The 17466-nt window shown below is 37.9% G+C and overlaps 1 protein-coding gene across 1 annotated transcript in view; it reads right to left on the bottom strand.

Annotated features, from left to right (window-relative positions):
- Positions 1-17466, bottom strand: part of LOC135225148 (uncharacterized) — a 314297-nt gene that overhangs the window by 25179 nt on the left and 271652 nt on the right. The window contains exon 8 of the mRNA XM_064264376.1: positions 3493-3521. Coding sequence (XP_064120446.1) covers positions 3493-3521 — 29 coding nt within the window. The remainder of the gene's footprint in view (positions 1-3492; positions 3522-17466) is intronic.

The following is a 17466-nucleotide window of genomic DNA, read 5'->3' as shown; positions in this document are numbered from 1 at the left end:
AATTAAATTAAAAAATGCACTGCTTTCCCCCACATGTAAGTTAACAAATGCCATGCTTTCCCCGTCATGTTTTAATTAAACAAAATGCACTGCTTTCCGCCGTCATATTAAATAACAAATGCACTGCTTTCCGCCGTCATATTAAATAACAAATGCACTGCTTTCCGCCGTCATATTAAATAACAAATGCACTGCCTTCGCAGGTCATAATTAAATAACAAAGCACTGCTTTTCCCCCATCATGTAAAGTAACAAATGCACTGCTTTCCGCCGTCATGTTAAGTAACAAATGCACTGCTTTCCGCCGTTATATTAAGTAACAAATGCACTGCTTTCCGCCGTTATATTAAGTAACAAATGCACTGCTTTCTGCCGTTATATTAAGTAACAAATGCACTGCTTTCCGCCGTTATATTAAGTAACAAATGCACTGCTTTCCGCCGTCATGTTAAGTAACAAATGCACTACTTTCCGCCGTCATATTAAGTAACAAATGCACTGCTTTCCGTCATTATGTTTATGATCATGTTAAGTAACAAATGCATTGCTTTCCGCCATTATGTTTATGATCATATTAAGTAACAAATGCACTGCTTTCCACCATTATGTCTATGATCATTTTAAGTAACAAATGCACTGATTCCCGCCATCATTTTTATGATCATGTTAAGTAACAAGTAACAAATGCACTGCTTTCCACCATCACGTTTATGATCATGTTAAGGAACAAATTCACTGCTTTCTACCATCATGTTTATGATCATGTTAAGGAACAAATTCACTGCTCTCTACCATCATGTTTATGATCATGTTAAGGAACAAATGCACTGCTTCCCACTATCATGTTAAGTAACAAATGCACTACTTTCAGCCATCATGCTAAGGAACAAATGCACTGCTTTCCACTATCATGTTAAGGAACAATTCCCTACTTTCCATCATGATGTTAAGGAACAATTCCCTACTTCCCACCATCATGTTAAGGAACAACGGCACTGTTTTCCACCAGCATATCCTGGAACAAATGTACTGCTTTGGCAGCATTATGTTCAGCAACATGAGCACCTATGGTAGTGTTTGATAACGCTACATTTGCTGAAATCCGATATTTATCTATTTATTGAAATTACTGCAAACGCGAAAGTCTACTTCTACTGTATAAGAATTCGTATTACGAAGGAGACATTCATGCAAAGAACTATAGTCCCTGAGGAAACTCAAGACTCACGGACCACTTAAGAGGCTCATGGAGGAACGAAAGAATATAAAGAATTAAGGGTGCACTAAAGACTTGACTCAAGGCAGTATCAACCACTCAAGAAATAACTATATGCACAAGGAATAACTGAATACTTGTGGGGAATCGGGGAATAACTAAAGACACAGGGAATAACAGACCTGGGGAATAACTTGAGGCTCTTGGAATACCAAACTATGGGAATAACTTCAGGCTCTGGGAATAACAGACTTTGGGAATAACTTGAGGCTCTTGGAATACCAAACTATAGGAATAACCTGAGGCTCTTGGAATAACAGACTTTGGGAATAACTTGAAGCTCCCAGGGAATACCAAACTCTAGGAATAACTTGAGGCTCTTGGAATAACAGACATTAGGAATAACTTGAGGCTCCCTGGGAATAACTACAAGCTGAGGGAATAACTAAAAACACAGAATAAAACAGACTTGGGAAATACCTGGAGGCTTAATGAATGACTAAATACTCAGGGAATAAATACAGACTGGAACTGGAACTAAACTCAGTATATAACTAAAGTCAATGAATAATTAAAGGAATCAATGAATAAGTAAAGGTTCAGGGAATATTAATAGAATCGGGGAATAACTAAGACTTAGGAAAGAATAGGCACAGGAAATAATATATAATTCCAGCTACATTAGGATCCTCAACATTATGGCAGACAAGAAACCATAAAACTACTATCTACCTAAATAGCTGAGTAAACCCTTAAAACCTAGCCCAAGAATTCCATTTTCTCTCATGACCACTTTTTCCCGTTTTCTATTATCCATGCCGGGCGAGGGGGGTACATGGGATTGAGGGGTACTGATAGAGGGAGAGGGTCTCTAATCAGGAAATTCTTCCAGACTATGATTTCTCCCTAATTTTCATTCAGCGCTCATCCGTAGTCGCCCAAAAGACATTCCCATCGGTAGCCTAGAATGTGAGGACTGGTATGTAAATACGCAACTTATCGTTTACCATCGTCCACTCGGTTACACAAAGGCCAACGACACCTTCGGCCTTCGAACGATATCCAACAATTTAAGATAAATTCTTTTTAACACGCATAAACAGAATAAAAAACAACGTAACAAACTAATATAAATGATTTCGAATCCACCATGGAAGTTCATTAACGGAATCCGCGGCGGACGCCACAGCAATCGCCATATATGTCAAGGAATTTAAGTCGAAGCCGCCGTCCGGAGACGAGAACCGAACACCACCAGACTGGCTCAGGGCAGCCAACCTAACCGTATATTACCTGCTGCTGATGTAGTCTCTCTCTCTCTCTCTCTCTCTCTCTCTCTCTCTCTCTCTCTCTCTCTCTCTCTCTCTCTCTCTCTCTGAGTCAAGCGTACCAACCTTGCGGGTCCTTGCCTCACATGGCATACAAGGCCGGTCAGTGCACTTCTCACAAACTCTGCCAGGTGTCTTTTGGGCCGACCATCGCCAATAAAGAAATTCCACACTGCCAGACTTACTTCAAACATACACACGCACACACTCATACACACACGCACATACACAAACACACACACATACAAACACCAAAATGAACGAAGAAGTAGCAGAACAGCGATCAACCTCAAATCTTTTTAAAAAGTGGGTCTCTAAGTGAGGCGTTTGGTGGGTGTCAACGTATCTCTCTCTCTTCTCTCTCTCTCCTCTCTCTCTCTCATAACCCAGACACTTTCTATCGGGGAATGAAGATTCTTGAAGTGTTTGGAAACCCACCGCATTCTTTCTGTAAGAGCAGGTTAGGGGAATGGGGGAGGGAGGGAGGGAGGGAGTGTTGGGGAATCTCATGTAGTGGTGGTATGGATGGGGATAGGGGAAGGGATCGGAGGGGGGGGGTTGAGGAGAATTTCAGTGATGCCAAATGATGGGTTCTCTTAATTTCTCCATTGACATACCTTCGAATTATGTCGCAAAAACTTTAGCATTGCAATCAACTTCCGCTCGGCATTACCGACCCAGATGCGCTGAGTGTTTCCAAGTCACTTTTTTTATTATTTTCTACACAAAATACAGAGTTTTAACATTCAAACACAGCCACATTCCACAAAAATACGGAAATCCCTGGAGGTTTCTTTTATCCATTTTTTTTTTTCTGAACGACCGAATACCTCTAAGGAGAAATTCTCTGATCCGACCGTTTAACACAGTTAAAAAATAAGTAATCACTGGAGCGGATTAATGGATTACAGTGCAGCGAAATCCCAAAATCCTACATAATGTACATACCTTGAGAAGCAGCGCATAACAGGCAGGGCCTGCAAGAAAGAAAAAAAGGATTTTTATTAGGAGTGACATATTTGTCCTGAAACTAATTTAGCACGAAAGATTCACAAACACTACTTCTTTCAAGTTTGAAAAGTGACGGGCTATATTATCAATAAGAAAATGAAGTTAAGGTAAGATATGAAGTTATGATAATACATAAATGAAATATATGCCACCTGTAAATCTCTCTCTCTCTCTTTATACATACACACACACACACACACATATATATATATATATATATATATATATATATATATGTGTGTGTGTGTGTGTGTGTGTGTGTGTGTGTGTGTATGTATAAACGTTTTTCCTCACTTCCAGAGGAAGGAGACGGCTCTGAAACTATAGAACCGTTAGGTTCTCGAGGAATGAAGCTGTTAGACCCATGCCGTTTTAATTGTTCCCAGACGACGTTGGTGCCCATTTATAGATGGTCTCATAAATATATATATATATATATATATATATATATATATATATATATATATATATATGGAAACATACAGACTAACTCAATATTATACATTCATGATCATGAAATATTGGAAGACTGACTTGAAAAAGCAGTTGTAATAGTTAACTAAAAGCCTTAAAAACGATATTCACAGGAACTGTATTTGTACACAAAAGCTAAAAAAAAAAAATAATAATAAAAGATACAAAGCAAAAACTAAAAAAAAGATATAAAAAATAGGTAAAACTTCTATTCACAGGCACTGAATCTTTTCTTTAATAATAAGTAAATAAATAATTTTAAAAAATTAATAAAAAACTTCAATTCACAGACATGAATCTTCTCTCTCTCTCTCTCTTTTTATCACATTCCCAGCCGGAGGTTATTGCCATGGACATTACAGAGGCAGTATACCGAAGACGCTCTTTCTCTCCCTCACCCCTCTACCCCTCCCTCCCCAACCCCATCTCCCTCCCTCCCCCTCCTCCAGGGGGAATAACACACAGCCAGCATTCAGCAGGTTAGGAGAAAAATGTGTGGCTCTCCGCGGCTTATGAAGGAGAGAGAGAGAGAGAGAGAGAGAGAGAGAGAGAGAGAGAGAGAGAGAGAGAGAGCAGATTCCATTTCAGTTACGCCTGAGTATTGGTTTGATATCTGAAGAGGATCTTGACTGGTCAGTCAGTAATAATATAATGATAATAATAATAATCTATTATCATTATTAATTACTGTTATCATTATCATTATTATTATTTACCTGAGTGTATAGAGGTACTTATGTCGGACCTTCTAATAATAATAATAATAAAATAATAATAATAATAATAATATAGGCTGGAAGGACACCCTCTTTTAAACAGGTAGCGTTGGAAATTACCGCAGTATCAGCTGGATTTACTTTCTAATAAACTTTCTCAATCTTTCTAATTAAATAATAATATTCTGGTGAGAAAAGAATTTTAAAATGTGAATTAGTCATTCATTTAACGAGAACCCTGAGTTGGAAAAAGGAAGACTATACACACGTTTTAAAATTCTAACATGTTTGATCGTTTCAGTGTGTGGAAACATTTTAAATAGGCCTATTTTACCCATCGATTGTAAGAGCATCAAGTTTGGGATGCAAGTAATTAGTCCTATGAAGGACCCGTTATTTATTTATTTTTTATATTGGGAAAGTAGAGTGGAGTGTGGGTGTGTCCTTATACATCCTAGGATTATAAACATTTACATATATATTATATGTGTGTGTGAACAGACGGGCAACATGCCTAGTGAACCAGCGGTACCCGACAATCATTGTTTCAGAGAAAACTTTTCGCCATTTAATGCCCACTTCAGTGACTTCCATGCTTCCATAATTCTTGAACAGAACACCAGCAACTGAGAGGTGAGGCGTAGGCCTACCCGAAATATTTTTTTTTTCTCTTTAGCTTACGAGGCCTGACATCGGCCTATGTCTGGAAACAGTCGCTCAGCAGTCATTTTTGACTTTAAAGTAGCAAAGTCTCTCGAAGAATCATTTTATACACACAAACGACCCATACAAACTAGGCCTACTACAAATCACGGCATGGTTTGTTTCACATGACTGTCTTCCATAGTCACTCACCTGACACCAACTATCGTCTTGCCCACCACACACTAAGATCTTCCCTTCAATATTTTCTCAAAGCTGTATTTCTGTCCGCTAGAATCTTTATTTCACAAGAACTCGTGTTCTCGACACAACCAGCGACCAACAGATTCCCACACCCCCAAAATGCTTTCCCCACACAAACCACACCTTCCCCTATACACATACACCTCATAACGTCCACATACCCCGCCTTTCTTCCGACACAATCACGCCAAATGACGAACTTCTTCAGTAGCATACAAGTAAACGTCTCAAACCAGCTTCGTTTCATAACTATGAGGGAAACTTGGAAGGTTTTGTCGAAGTCGACCGCTAGACCAACTGTGCCGTGAGACCAAGGAATTCTTCGCATTCCGCAACTTGGAACTTATTTGCTATTTAATGACGTATTGCTTTCCGTGGCGATGCAGTGATCAGGCAGAGGAGAAATCGGTTGGTGAAGAAAGCAATTCCCTGCCAGATATTGCAATCTCGAAAAGGCTCGTTCACGAAACAACACAGGACGAACTAAGTCTAGGACGAGACTGAGCGTGCTTCACCATCTATCTACAGAGAGAGAGAGAGAGAGAGAGAGAGAGAGAGAGAGAACCGGCTGTGAAGAAGGAAGAGAAAATAACACGAAGAGACCCAGACAGAAAGAGAAAGTATGGAACAGACAAGCAAAAAGCAAAAGAAAAAAAAAGAGAGAGAGACGAACAGTGGGTGGAGAGAGAGAGAGAGAGAGAGAGAGAGAGAGAGAAAGCGTTGTGTGTGTGTATGAGAGAGAGAGAGATAATAAGACAAAACAGTAGCAGCGACGAAAAATATAATGAAACGAAATTAGGGGACAAGGCCTGATTGTAGACGGAGGAGCGGTTGATGGTAGATCAGTGGTACTAAGGGCAGGGAGGGGAGGGGAGGGAGGTGAGGGGAGGGAAGGGAAAGGGTGAGGAGAGGAAGAGGAGGGGGGGGTGGACGAGATGACACGCTGAATCGAATGAATGGGGTTAATTTAAGCAAGGAAAGCACGTCCATGGGGGTGTTTTAAACCCATTAAATGTTCCTCGCTCACACACATCATAGTCCGACTTTTCTCATCCTCTCATTCATTTCCACATCACGCAGCGATGTGACGGAGGAGGAGAGGAGGAGAGGAGGAGAGGAGGAGGAGGAGGAGAGAGGAGAGGAGAGATAGAGAGAGTGAGAGGAGAGAGAGAGAGTTTCTATACTTTCCACGGACAATGACGTAAATTTCCCACTTTTTTCTTAAATCTCTTTGTGAACCGGTCACGAATCTTGTATATACATATTATATTACCATATACCTATATATATATATATATATATATATATATATATATATATATATATATATATATATATATATATATATGTGCGTGTGTGTGTGTGATAACAAATCGTGTAAACCAGCATACTTCAAACACCAAAATGCCGTCTGGGAAAGCGGGCCTGATAACAAGAGATACGGCAGTCGTTCGGTTCTAGGCAAGGAAAGAGTTTCGGGAAATTAAAGTAAAAAAAAAAAAAAAAAAAAAAAAAAAAAAAAAAAAAAGTTACGGGTGGAATTCCCGAACAAGAGATTCGGTAACTCAAAAAGAGATATTTTGTAATAGCAACCGACAGGTTTTAAAGAGGAGATACAATATGAAATATATATAGTTTCCCTCGAATGGATTTTGAAGGCGGTAGGTAGTCCGTTCTTTGGGGGGGGGGGGATCTCCATGAGGTCTTAACACCCCGCCCCCCCCCCCCCCCCCAAAAAAAAAAAAACTCCCCAAACCCATCTCGGCATAGAATGAAATGTACGTACATATACACACCAATGTGAACGATTCGTGCAAAAGTAAGTCTAATGTGAGGCTTCATTTGTGTAGAAGTAAGTGTGATGGAGAGGCTTCATTTTGGGCAAAAGTAATGTCTGAAGTGAGGCTTCGTTTGTGTAGAAGTCAGTCTGAGGAAGTGTTAACATTTTATTACCTCTCTCTCTCTCTCTCTCTCTCTCTCTCTCTCTCTCTCTCTCTCTCATTTCAGGCCAAGAAACATTAATCTGATGATTAACTAAGTTTCTGATTACTTTCACTACCAAAAGGTTTTTCGTTGAACGAATATTATTAAGGCAAACTTTATCCATAACGAAATATATATAAACAATGCAAAATTATCAACAATATTATCTAAATAATTTGTTTACACTCCCCTGTATTCGAGTACATTTTAATACGTATACCGAAAGGATCCTTCAAATAATATAGGGTGTCCATAAAGTCCCAGTACCATCAAAAGTATTTATGGCTTTTATTGGTACTGGGACTTTATGGACACCCTGTATATCAAATAAATTCAACGACAGATAAGCTGAGTAGACTTAGAAGAACTTTCAATACACAATCTGAATATCAAAACAAGTGGTAAACGACAATATGCATATCGATCAAGACCACCTTTTGAAAACGAGAATAAGCTTCACGCGAATATAACTTACCACGAACGCCAACTTAAAAACCTCACAAAGATAGTAATTTATCACTGATTTATACGTAGATTTATCAGTGAACAGAACAGCACAGAGTGAAAACCGAATAAAGTGAAGTAGACAGAGCTACAAAAACAGATAAACAGAACAGTAAGACACTGGTTACTTTGAATCTGTCGAATGACCTTCTCGCGAACATAACTTACCGCGAACGCCAACTTAAAAATCTCACCAAAAATGGTAGTTAATTACTAATACGTAGGATTATCAGTGAACAGAATAGATTGAAAACCGAATAAGGTGGTGTAAACAGAACTTCGGAAAGAAAACAGATAATCAGAACAATAGGGCTAATAGAAAATGGCTACTTCAAATCTATCGAGTGTATCCGAGATGCAGCGTTATCGATAAAGTCAGATTACCCCTTTTTCGTAATAGCCGTTGAAATACGAAATAAATTAGTTTTCAAATCTTATATTGGTTTTGTTTATTTGTGATTAACCTTTAAAATACAAAGTAATTTGGTCACTCATGATTTAAGTGAAAAAGTTAAGCCGTTAAGCCAGGAGTGAGTGGATAAGTATATTTTTCTGTGCGCACTTAAGATTAAGTGTAAAAGTAAAGTCATAAGTGAGTGACTACGTATATTTTTCTCAGAGAACTTAAGATTAAGTGCAAAAGTAAAGTCATAAGTGAGTGGATAGGTATATTTTTCCCTGGTAACTTAAGATTAAGTGCAAAAGTAAAGTCATAGTGAGTGAATAGGTCTATATTTAACCAGGACGCAACACTGAAGCGTAAAAAGTAAAGTTACAGAGTGAGCGAATAGGTCTATTTTTTTCCCCCTGATCACTTACGATTTAAGTGTGACAGGATTTAAGTGAGAGAGAGAGAGAGTGACGCCACACAAGTGAGTGTGATTATAGAGCCTCTGCAAGTATCGTTTCAGGTCGTAGCAAATCGGTTACAAAAATGTGACGCAACACTTCTAAATTCGCTTGTCTTATTCCAACAGCTACCTCTCGTTACAAGCCGCGAATGGATGTCTCCTCTGTGTCAAATACACACACACACACACACACTGGCGTTCGGTTGTGAACTGAATATTTCTTGGGGCTAAACAGAGCACATCGCCGGTTTAACTCCGCTAAATCCATAATATCTTACTTTCTTTGCCTCTCTTTCTCCTGCCACGCCTCCTCCTCCATCTTTCGGGGGAATCGGCGCTTCATGCAAAGGATTGGAAAGGAAGACAAAATTCTAAGCCAAAGGCCACGCACTGGAATTTACGAGGTCACTCAACGCTGAAAGAGAAATTGAGAGTGACGAGGTTTGAAAGGTGTAACAGGAGGACGACCTTTTGCAATAATTGTTAAGACAGGTTGGAGGAGAGTTAAGATGGAAGGAGGGGAATATGAACGGACGTACAGTAAAAGGGATGAAAGGGGTTGCAGCTAAGGGCCTAGAGGATGCCGCAAAGAACTTTAAGTAAAGCCTACAGTGCACCGAATGAGGTGCACTAACGGCACTAACCCCCCTACGGATGTTTTACAGTGATGCTTTCCTCATCGCTGTTTCCTCTCTCTCTCTCTCTCTCTCTCTCTTTTTTTTTTTTTTTTTTTTTTTTGTCTATGACAAATTTTTTCTTAATGAGGTCTGTTTGACCGATTCATTTTTTAAATCAACTCTACCAGATTTAACTCTTGAGAAAGCAAACTGGTTTATTTATTTATTTTTTGTTTCTTATGAAGTTCTTCATAAAACACGGACTGAAATCCAAATCCTTTCATATTCTCTTTCTTCCGTCTTACTTTCCAACCTTTCCTAACAATTGATTTATGTTGTTGTTTGTTTGTATGGTGTTTTACGTTGCATGGAACCAGTGGTTATTCAGCAACGGGACCAACGGCTTTACGTGACTTCCGAACCACGTCGAGAGTGAACTGCTATCACCAGAAATACACATCTCTTACCCATCAGGGGAATGCCTGAGAATCGGACTCGCGACCACTGAGGTGGCATGCCAAGACCATAGCGATCACGCCACTGAGGCGCTCTTGATTTATGTTACACCTTTCAAACCTTTTACTGGCAATTTCCGCCTCGGCGCTGAATGGTCCAGTGGGTCCCAGTGCTTGGCCTTTGGCCTAAATTCTTAATTGAAAATTATCAAAAAGAGTACAAATATCAACACACTTGACTTTTCGAAACTGGCCGCCATTTCGTCACAACTTGTAACTCGGGTCCGACTCGGGTTCGAGGTCCAAGTGCCAGAACTATTAAACACACATTCTGTCCCATCCGCTGACAGACAAGGTATAGCACCAGCAAGCTCATCATTTTATCTGTCTGTAACCTATAACCTATAATAACCTCCTGAGAATAGCGTTAATCTCTCTGTAATCTATAATCTATAATCTCCAGTGCATTATAACGTTAATCTCGCAGTAGTCTAAAATCTATAATCTCCAGTGATAACGTTAATCTCTATGTAATTTATGATATATAATCTGTAGTGAATAGCGTTCATCTCTCTGTAATCTATAATCTATAATATCCAGTGAATAGCGGTAATCTCTCTGTGAACTATAATCTATAATATCCAGTGAATAGCGTTAATCTCTCTGTAATCTATAATCTAAAATATCCAGTGAATACCGTTAATCTCTCTGTAATCTATAATCTATAATATCCAGTGAATAGCGTTAATCTCTCTGTAATCTATAATCTATAATATCCAGTGAATAGCGTTAATCTCTCTGTGATCTATAATCTACTGAGAATAGCGTTAATCTCGCAGTCGTCTAAACTCTATAATGTCCAGTGAATAACGTTAATCTTTCTGTAATCTATAACCTCCAGTGACTAGCGTTAATCCTGTGTAATCTATAATCTCCAGTGAGTAGCATTAATCTCTCTGTAGTCTATAATGTCCAGTAAATAGCGTTAATCTCTCTGTAGTCTATAATGTCCAGTAAATAACGTTAATCTTTCTGTATTCTATAATCTCCAGTGAATACCAAAGTCTTTCCGTAACCACGAAGCAAACAGCTGTTGGATTGGACTGGATTATAGAATTTAAGACAGAGGCCAAGCGCTGGGACCTATGAGATCAATCAGCGCTGAAAGGGAAATTAAGAGTGGGAAGGTTTGAAAGGTGTTAGGTGGTGGGGTTGGTAAGTCAGATGGAATAAAGAGAATACGAACGGAGGTAAAGTAAAAGGAACGGAAGCGGTTGGGGTTTTGCTGAAGGAAGTTGCGAATAAAAATTAAACCCGAATAATATATTTAATTCAGTAGCGTACACATTGCTAATGTTCGTTTAATTAAATAGATTATTATATTTCATGCTAACATCTTTATCTTGTCGAACTTTAATTACCGAAGACGCCAGAAGACAGACAGCTTAATATTGAACTATGGGTTGCTCTGTGAGCTAGAGCCCGTGCTGGCATAAGGCCACCACCAGCTTAATCTCCAACAACAACATAATATAGAACCGTCTCAACTTAAATAACTTCCTCTCACATTCCATAAAGCCATTAATGCGTAATTTAACTTTTTCCTGCGGTTATACCTTCATTAGCTTTAAAGTGCAACACTTCACGATCTCTCTCTCTCTCTCTCTCTCTCTCTCTCTCTCTCTCTCTCTTTGCGCAAAGTTAATGACCTCACCTCGTAGACAAATAAGAGTTAATGACAATGGCAATGTCCCATAATGAGGTCCAATCTCTCTCTCTCTCTCTCTCTCTCTCTCTCTCTCTCTCTCTCTCTCTCTCTCTCTCCCCTCTTTGGGTAAGGTTAGTGACCTCTCCCAGTAGACAAATAAAGTTAATGACGATTGCAATGTCCCGTAATCAGGTCCAAAAGTCAACAAGTTAAGAAGCAAATGAGTGAGATTAGAAGTTATTCATTGGATATGCTCGACAATCGTACGTAAGAGGGCGGGGGAGGGGAGGGGAGGGAAGGGGAAAGGGGAGGGGAGGGAGGGAGGGAAGGGGAGGGGAGGGGGGGGGGGAGGGGGAGGGGGAGGAGGAAGGGGGGGGTTGAACTGGAATGTTAATGAGAACAAGTCACAAAATCGACGACATCCGGGAAGCAAAACAGAAAGCGGAGCAATATTTTTCATGTGACGACGAATCGTGAATTCTTTGCACGAACGAACAGTGGCACTGTATATATAATATATATATTATATATATATAAATATATATATATATATATATATATCTATATATATATATATATATATTATATAATATATATATATATAGAAATATATATATATATATATCGGGATTCGTGGCACGAAAATTATATAAAAACAAATTCGTTGCCCGAATCAATGATATGACGCGAATTCGTTGCAAGAATGTGTATTATATCACTCGAATTCGTTGCAAGAATGTGTATTATATCACTTGAATTCGTTGCACGAATATAGTGTATAAGATGTCGGAAGTTCGTTCCACGGATCAATAATATACCGAAAATTCGTTGCACGAATCAGTGGTATATCGTGAATTCGTTGCACGAATAAATCGTATCTAGTCAATTCGTTGCACGAATAACCAACGCCGGTAACCAACACAGGGGATTCGTTGCACGAATAATTAACATCGGGCTTTCGTTGCACGAATACTCTCTTGAATTCGTTGCACAAGTGAAGAACTTGTCGGAAATTCGTGACACCAATCCATTAAATATTAGGGATTCTTTGCTAGAACAGATAATAGGTATATCGAGATTTGGTAGCACGAATCAATAAAATATCGTGAATTCGTGGCCTGAATCAATAACATACCGGGAATTAGTTGCACGAATCAATAATATACCGGGAATTCCTTGCACGAATAAAATATATATCGTGAATTCCTTGTACGAATATTATATCCCAAATCAAATGTAGGAAATTCGTTCCACGAATCAATAAAATATCGGGATTTCACAGCACAAATAAATATATCGGGAAGTCGTAACACGAATAAATAATGTATCGAGAAATCGTAACACGAATGCATAATAAACAAGAATGATAAACAAATCTAACGTTCAACCAGAAACGAATGTAGATACAGACTGGCGGATAATATACACAAATCTTTTAACACTGAATAAAGATAAACCAATTTATCAATCAACAATAAATAGCAGTATGCTTGTTCACTTCTCACCTTCATAAAAAAAAATCTCGCCTTAAAATTTTGTTTATTTAAGATCACATCTCACCTTAAAAAGTGAAAAAAAATTCTGGCCGCCCAAAAAATATATATACACTTCTGGCCTTAAAAATATTCAAAAAACAATTCTTGCCCTAAAACTAGAAAAAAAACTGCTTGTCTTAAAAAAATTTTTAACAATACTTCTCGCCTTATAACAAAAAAGAAAAAACACTTCTGATCTATAAAAAAACTTCTCGCCTTGAAAAAAACTTACATTGTCAGTAGTTTTGGTAACAACACAACTTGGAAAATAAAAATCAATTGTTTAATAAAACATCTGTACCAAAGATCGCCTGCTGAGAGAGAGAGAGAGAGAGAGAGAGAGAGAGAGAGAGAGAGAGAGAGAGAGAGAGAGAGAGAGAGAGCACTTAGACTGATACTTCGTAATATTCAAGCTCGAGCATACTCATTTCATCAGCTACTTTTACGTGCACTCGCGCGCGCACGCAAACATACACACACATTCTTACTTACTTAACATTTCATCCACACGAATAAGGTAACTTCCTGGTCTAGTAGATGTCACGTGATCAACAAACACACACCCCCCCCCCCCCCCCCACCCCCCCCCCCCCCCCCCCCCCCCACCACCCCCGCCACAAAAACCCCGATGTCCGGTTCCTGATTATGACGAAAACCGAAATTCATCGTAAAAAAAACAAAAACTGACGAGGAAAAATTTTAAAAAAATAATTATACTATATACGAAAAAACAAATGGAAAACTTACCCCCCACCACCCCCCCCCCCCCCAAAAAAAAAAAAAAAATTAACGAATGCGAAAAATCGGAAAAATTATTAATAAAGGGTTATTTCCCTCCGTTGAAGCCATAAACGAACGCTTTCGGAGAAGTGTCTCTTCCCGACGTGGCCCAACACCTGAAATACCTAATAACACCTGTTGAGTCTCGTCTAACACCAACCGCCCCGCCCCCCTCAACCCCCCAGCCCCCCCCGACTGTAGCCCTTCCCCCCCCCCCCCTCCCTCCCCCCTCCGGCTCCTGACAGACTGACTCTCTGTCTGTCGGGCGGTAGGTCGGCTTTTCTACGGTGTCGTTTGCCGATTTTTTTCTTTTTTTCGATTTTTTAAAAAATTGGAATAGGTAATGAAGCTATAATTTTCAAAGTAATTTTCGAAATTGGCATTTAATACGCGTGCTTAATACAGTATGGTTGATCGTGTAACTCCAGCTTAGACTGTTCAATATTATAAGTAATATTGTCAATATCATAAGTAATAAAAGATATATATATATATATATATATATATATATATATATATATATATATATATATATATATATATATGTGTGTGTGTGTGTGTGTGTGTGTGTGTGTGTGTGTGTATTATTAAGAATGCAAATCAAACTATCATCAGTTACAGAAAACTTAGAATAGAATACTCTTCCAGACAAGAGTGTGAACCTCTGGACTTTTAAACCAAACAAATAAAATAAAAACGTTGAAGACAGGAAAATTAAAAGGCAAATCCTTTCTGTCATCAAAAGGCAAATCCTGTTTGTCATTAAATGGCAGAACCTTTTCGTCATCGAAAAAGCAAATACTGTTTGTCATCAAAAGGCAAATCCTGTTTGTTATTAAAAGTACAAAACCTTTTTGTCATCAAAAGGCAAATCCTCTTTGTCATCAAAAAGCAAATACTGCTTTAAATAGGCGTTAGCTAAATAAAATCAAGTAATAGCAAGCAGCCGATCTTCCTTCGGCGCAGTCGAGTTTTCTGTATAGCGTATAATCAAGACCACCGAAAATAGGTCTACATTCCGGTGATCTCAATAAATTCTGTATGAAAATTTAACCACAGCCCGGTGGTGGCCTGTCCTATACCGTTGCCAGATTACGGCTAACTTCAACATTAAATAACATAAAAGCTACTGAGGCTACAGGGCTGCAATTTGGTATGTTTGATGATTGAAGGGTGGATGATCAACATACCAATTTGCAGCCCTCTAGCCTCAGTAGGTTTTTCAGATCTGAGGGCGGATAGGAAAAGTGCGGACTGGCAGACAAAGCCGGCACGGTAGTTTTTTTTTTTTTATATAGAAAACTAAAACTGAAAGACAAAAAAAGTTGTAGTCAGTTAGATGCAGATTCTTGAAAATCTCATTGCAATTCACTTTGTCACTTGATTAGCTTTCATAATTAGATTTCAGATTTCAGAAGTGGACATAATCCACTGAATTGGTGAAAGGAAAAAAAAAATACTTTGGAGAAATGGGACAAAGAACCGATACACGTCACATACGCGTTGGCCGTGATCGTAATCAAAATATTTTCCTTTCGTCCGTCTTCATGCAAAACCTGACAGGAAGGATAATTTTCTTTTTTTTTTTTTTTTTTTTTTTTTTGGGGGGGGGGGGCTGGCATTTAGGTAAGAAATTATAAAATTGGTCATTTATATAGACTTTCTAGTATGATACCTGCGACAGCTGAAAGTTCTTTGAGGTGACTCACCATACATACATACATACATACATACATACAACATACACACACATATATATATATATTATATATATATATATATATATATATATATATATATATACATATACTTATATATGTATGTATGTGTGCGTGCGTATATATATATATATATATATATATATATATATATATATATATATATATATATATAAATTACATACTTATATATGTATGTATGTGTGCGTGCGATATATATATATATATATATATATATATATATATATATATATATATATATATATACGTATATATATATATATATATATATATATATATAATGTGGGGCTCTGTGTGTGTATGTATGTATATACTTTATAGCCAAATTTCCTTATATAAAAGTAATGGAATATAAAATCTAGGCCGAAGGCCAAGCGCTGGGACATACGAGGTCATTCACGCTGAAAGGGAAACTGAGAGTAAAAAGGTTTGAAAGGTGTAACAACTGTTAAGCGAGTATGGAGGAAAGAGAATATGAACGGAGATACAGTAAAAGGAACGAAAGGTGTTATAGCTAAGGGTGCAAAAGGACGCTGCAAGGAAATTGTAAAAGTCATGCCTACAGTGCACCACGTGAGGTGCACTGATGTCACTAGAATGATTAAGCTTTAAAAATTCGAAATTTGATGTCTAAACATGTATGCATGCCAATATACAAAGTGATATCTATCTTAAATATAAACATTATATGAAAATTTCAAAAACAAATACATAAGTGAATGAGCCATTTATTACTTAATTATCCGTCAATGATTATTCTGTAAATGAACAACCGGTTACAAATAGAGCCTCAATTCAAAAATTTCGAGTTAGTTGCCAAAATTAAGGACATTAAAACGACAGCTTGCAGTTGAGAAGAGAGAGAGAAGAGAGAGGAGAGAGGAGAGAGAGAGAGAGAGAGAGAGAGAGAGAGAGAGAGAAGAGAGTATAAAATTTAAAGTTAGTTACCAAAATCAAGGCCCCCAAACAAAACGGGTTCATAAGCGGTTGGAGAGAGAGAGAGAGAGAGAGAGAGAGAGAGAGAGAGAGAGAGAGAGAGAGAGTCTCCCTCCGATAAGAGGTCCCCATGGGAACTGCTATCATCGGCGATGGGAAGCGGGGACATGTTCGTTGATAACTTACGTAAAATGGAAAACAGTCCCCAATATACTTTTCTCCATCAATGGTGGTTCTAGAGAATTCGACATTTTCTCGAAATACAATTAATTGTGTGTGCCAGATGTATTTGGGAAACTGGCCCTCGATTCTACTTTCATAATTCCAAATCCTAATACAATAAGTATTTGTGCATATGTATATTTATATGTATATATATAAGTATATATATATATATATATATATATATATATATATATATATATATATATCGTTGCTTGTCATTCGATTGCATCCTGTTATAAAAAATGAAAATAAAAAATTTAAATATAGCTTCTCTTTCGCTCAATTATTTTTTTTACCAGTCGCAGCAGCTTCTCTTCACTTTCACCATTATTATTATTATTATTATTATTATTATTATTATTATTATTATTATTATTATTATTATTATTATTATTGATCTAAGGAACCCCTGTGCCGAGGATATAATATCGAGAATTAAAAGCCACAGTAGTGTTAAAATATTAATGCATATTTTTAACACT

This window comes from Macrobrachium nipponense, chromosome 13 (assembly GCF_015104395.2).
Source record: "Macrobrachium nipponense isolate FS-2020 chromosome 13, ASM1510439v2, whole genome shotgun sequence".
NCBI classification, from domain to species: domain Eukaryota; kingdom Metazoa; phylum Arthropoda; class Malacostraca; order Decapoda; family Palaemonidae; genus Macrobrachium; species Macrobrachium nipponense.
This window is presented reverse-complemented; position numbering and strand designations above follow the sequence as displayed.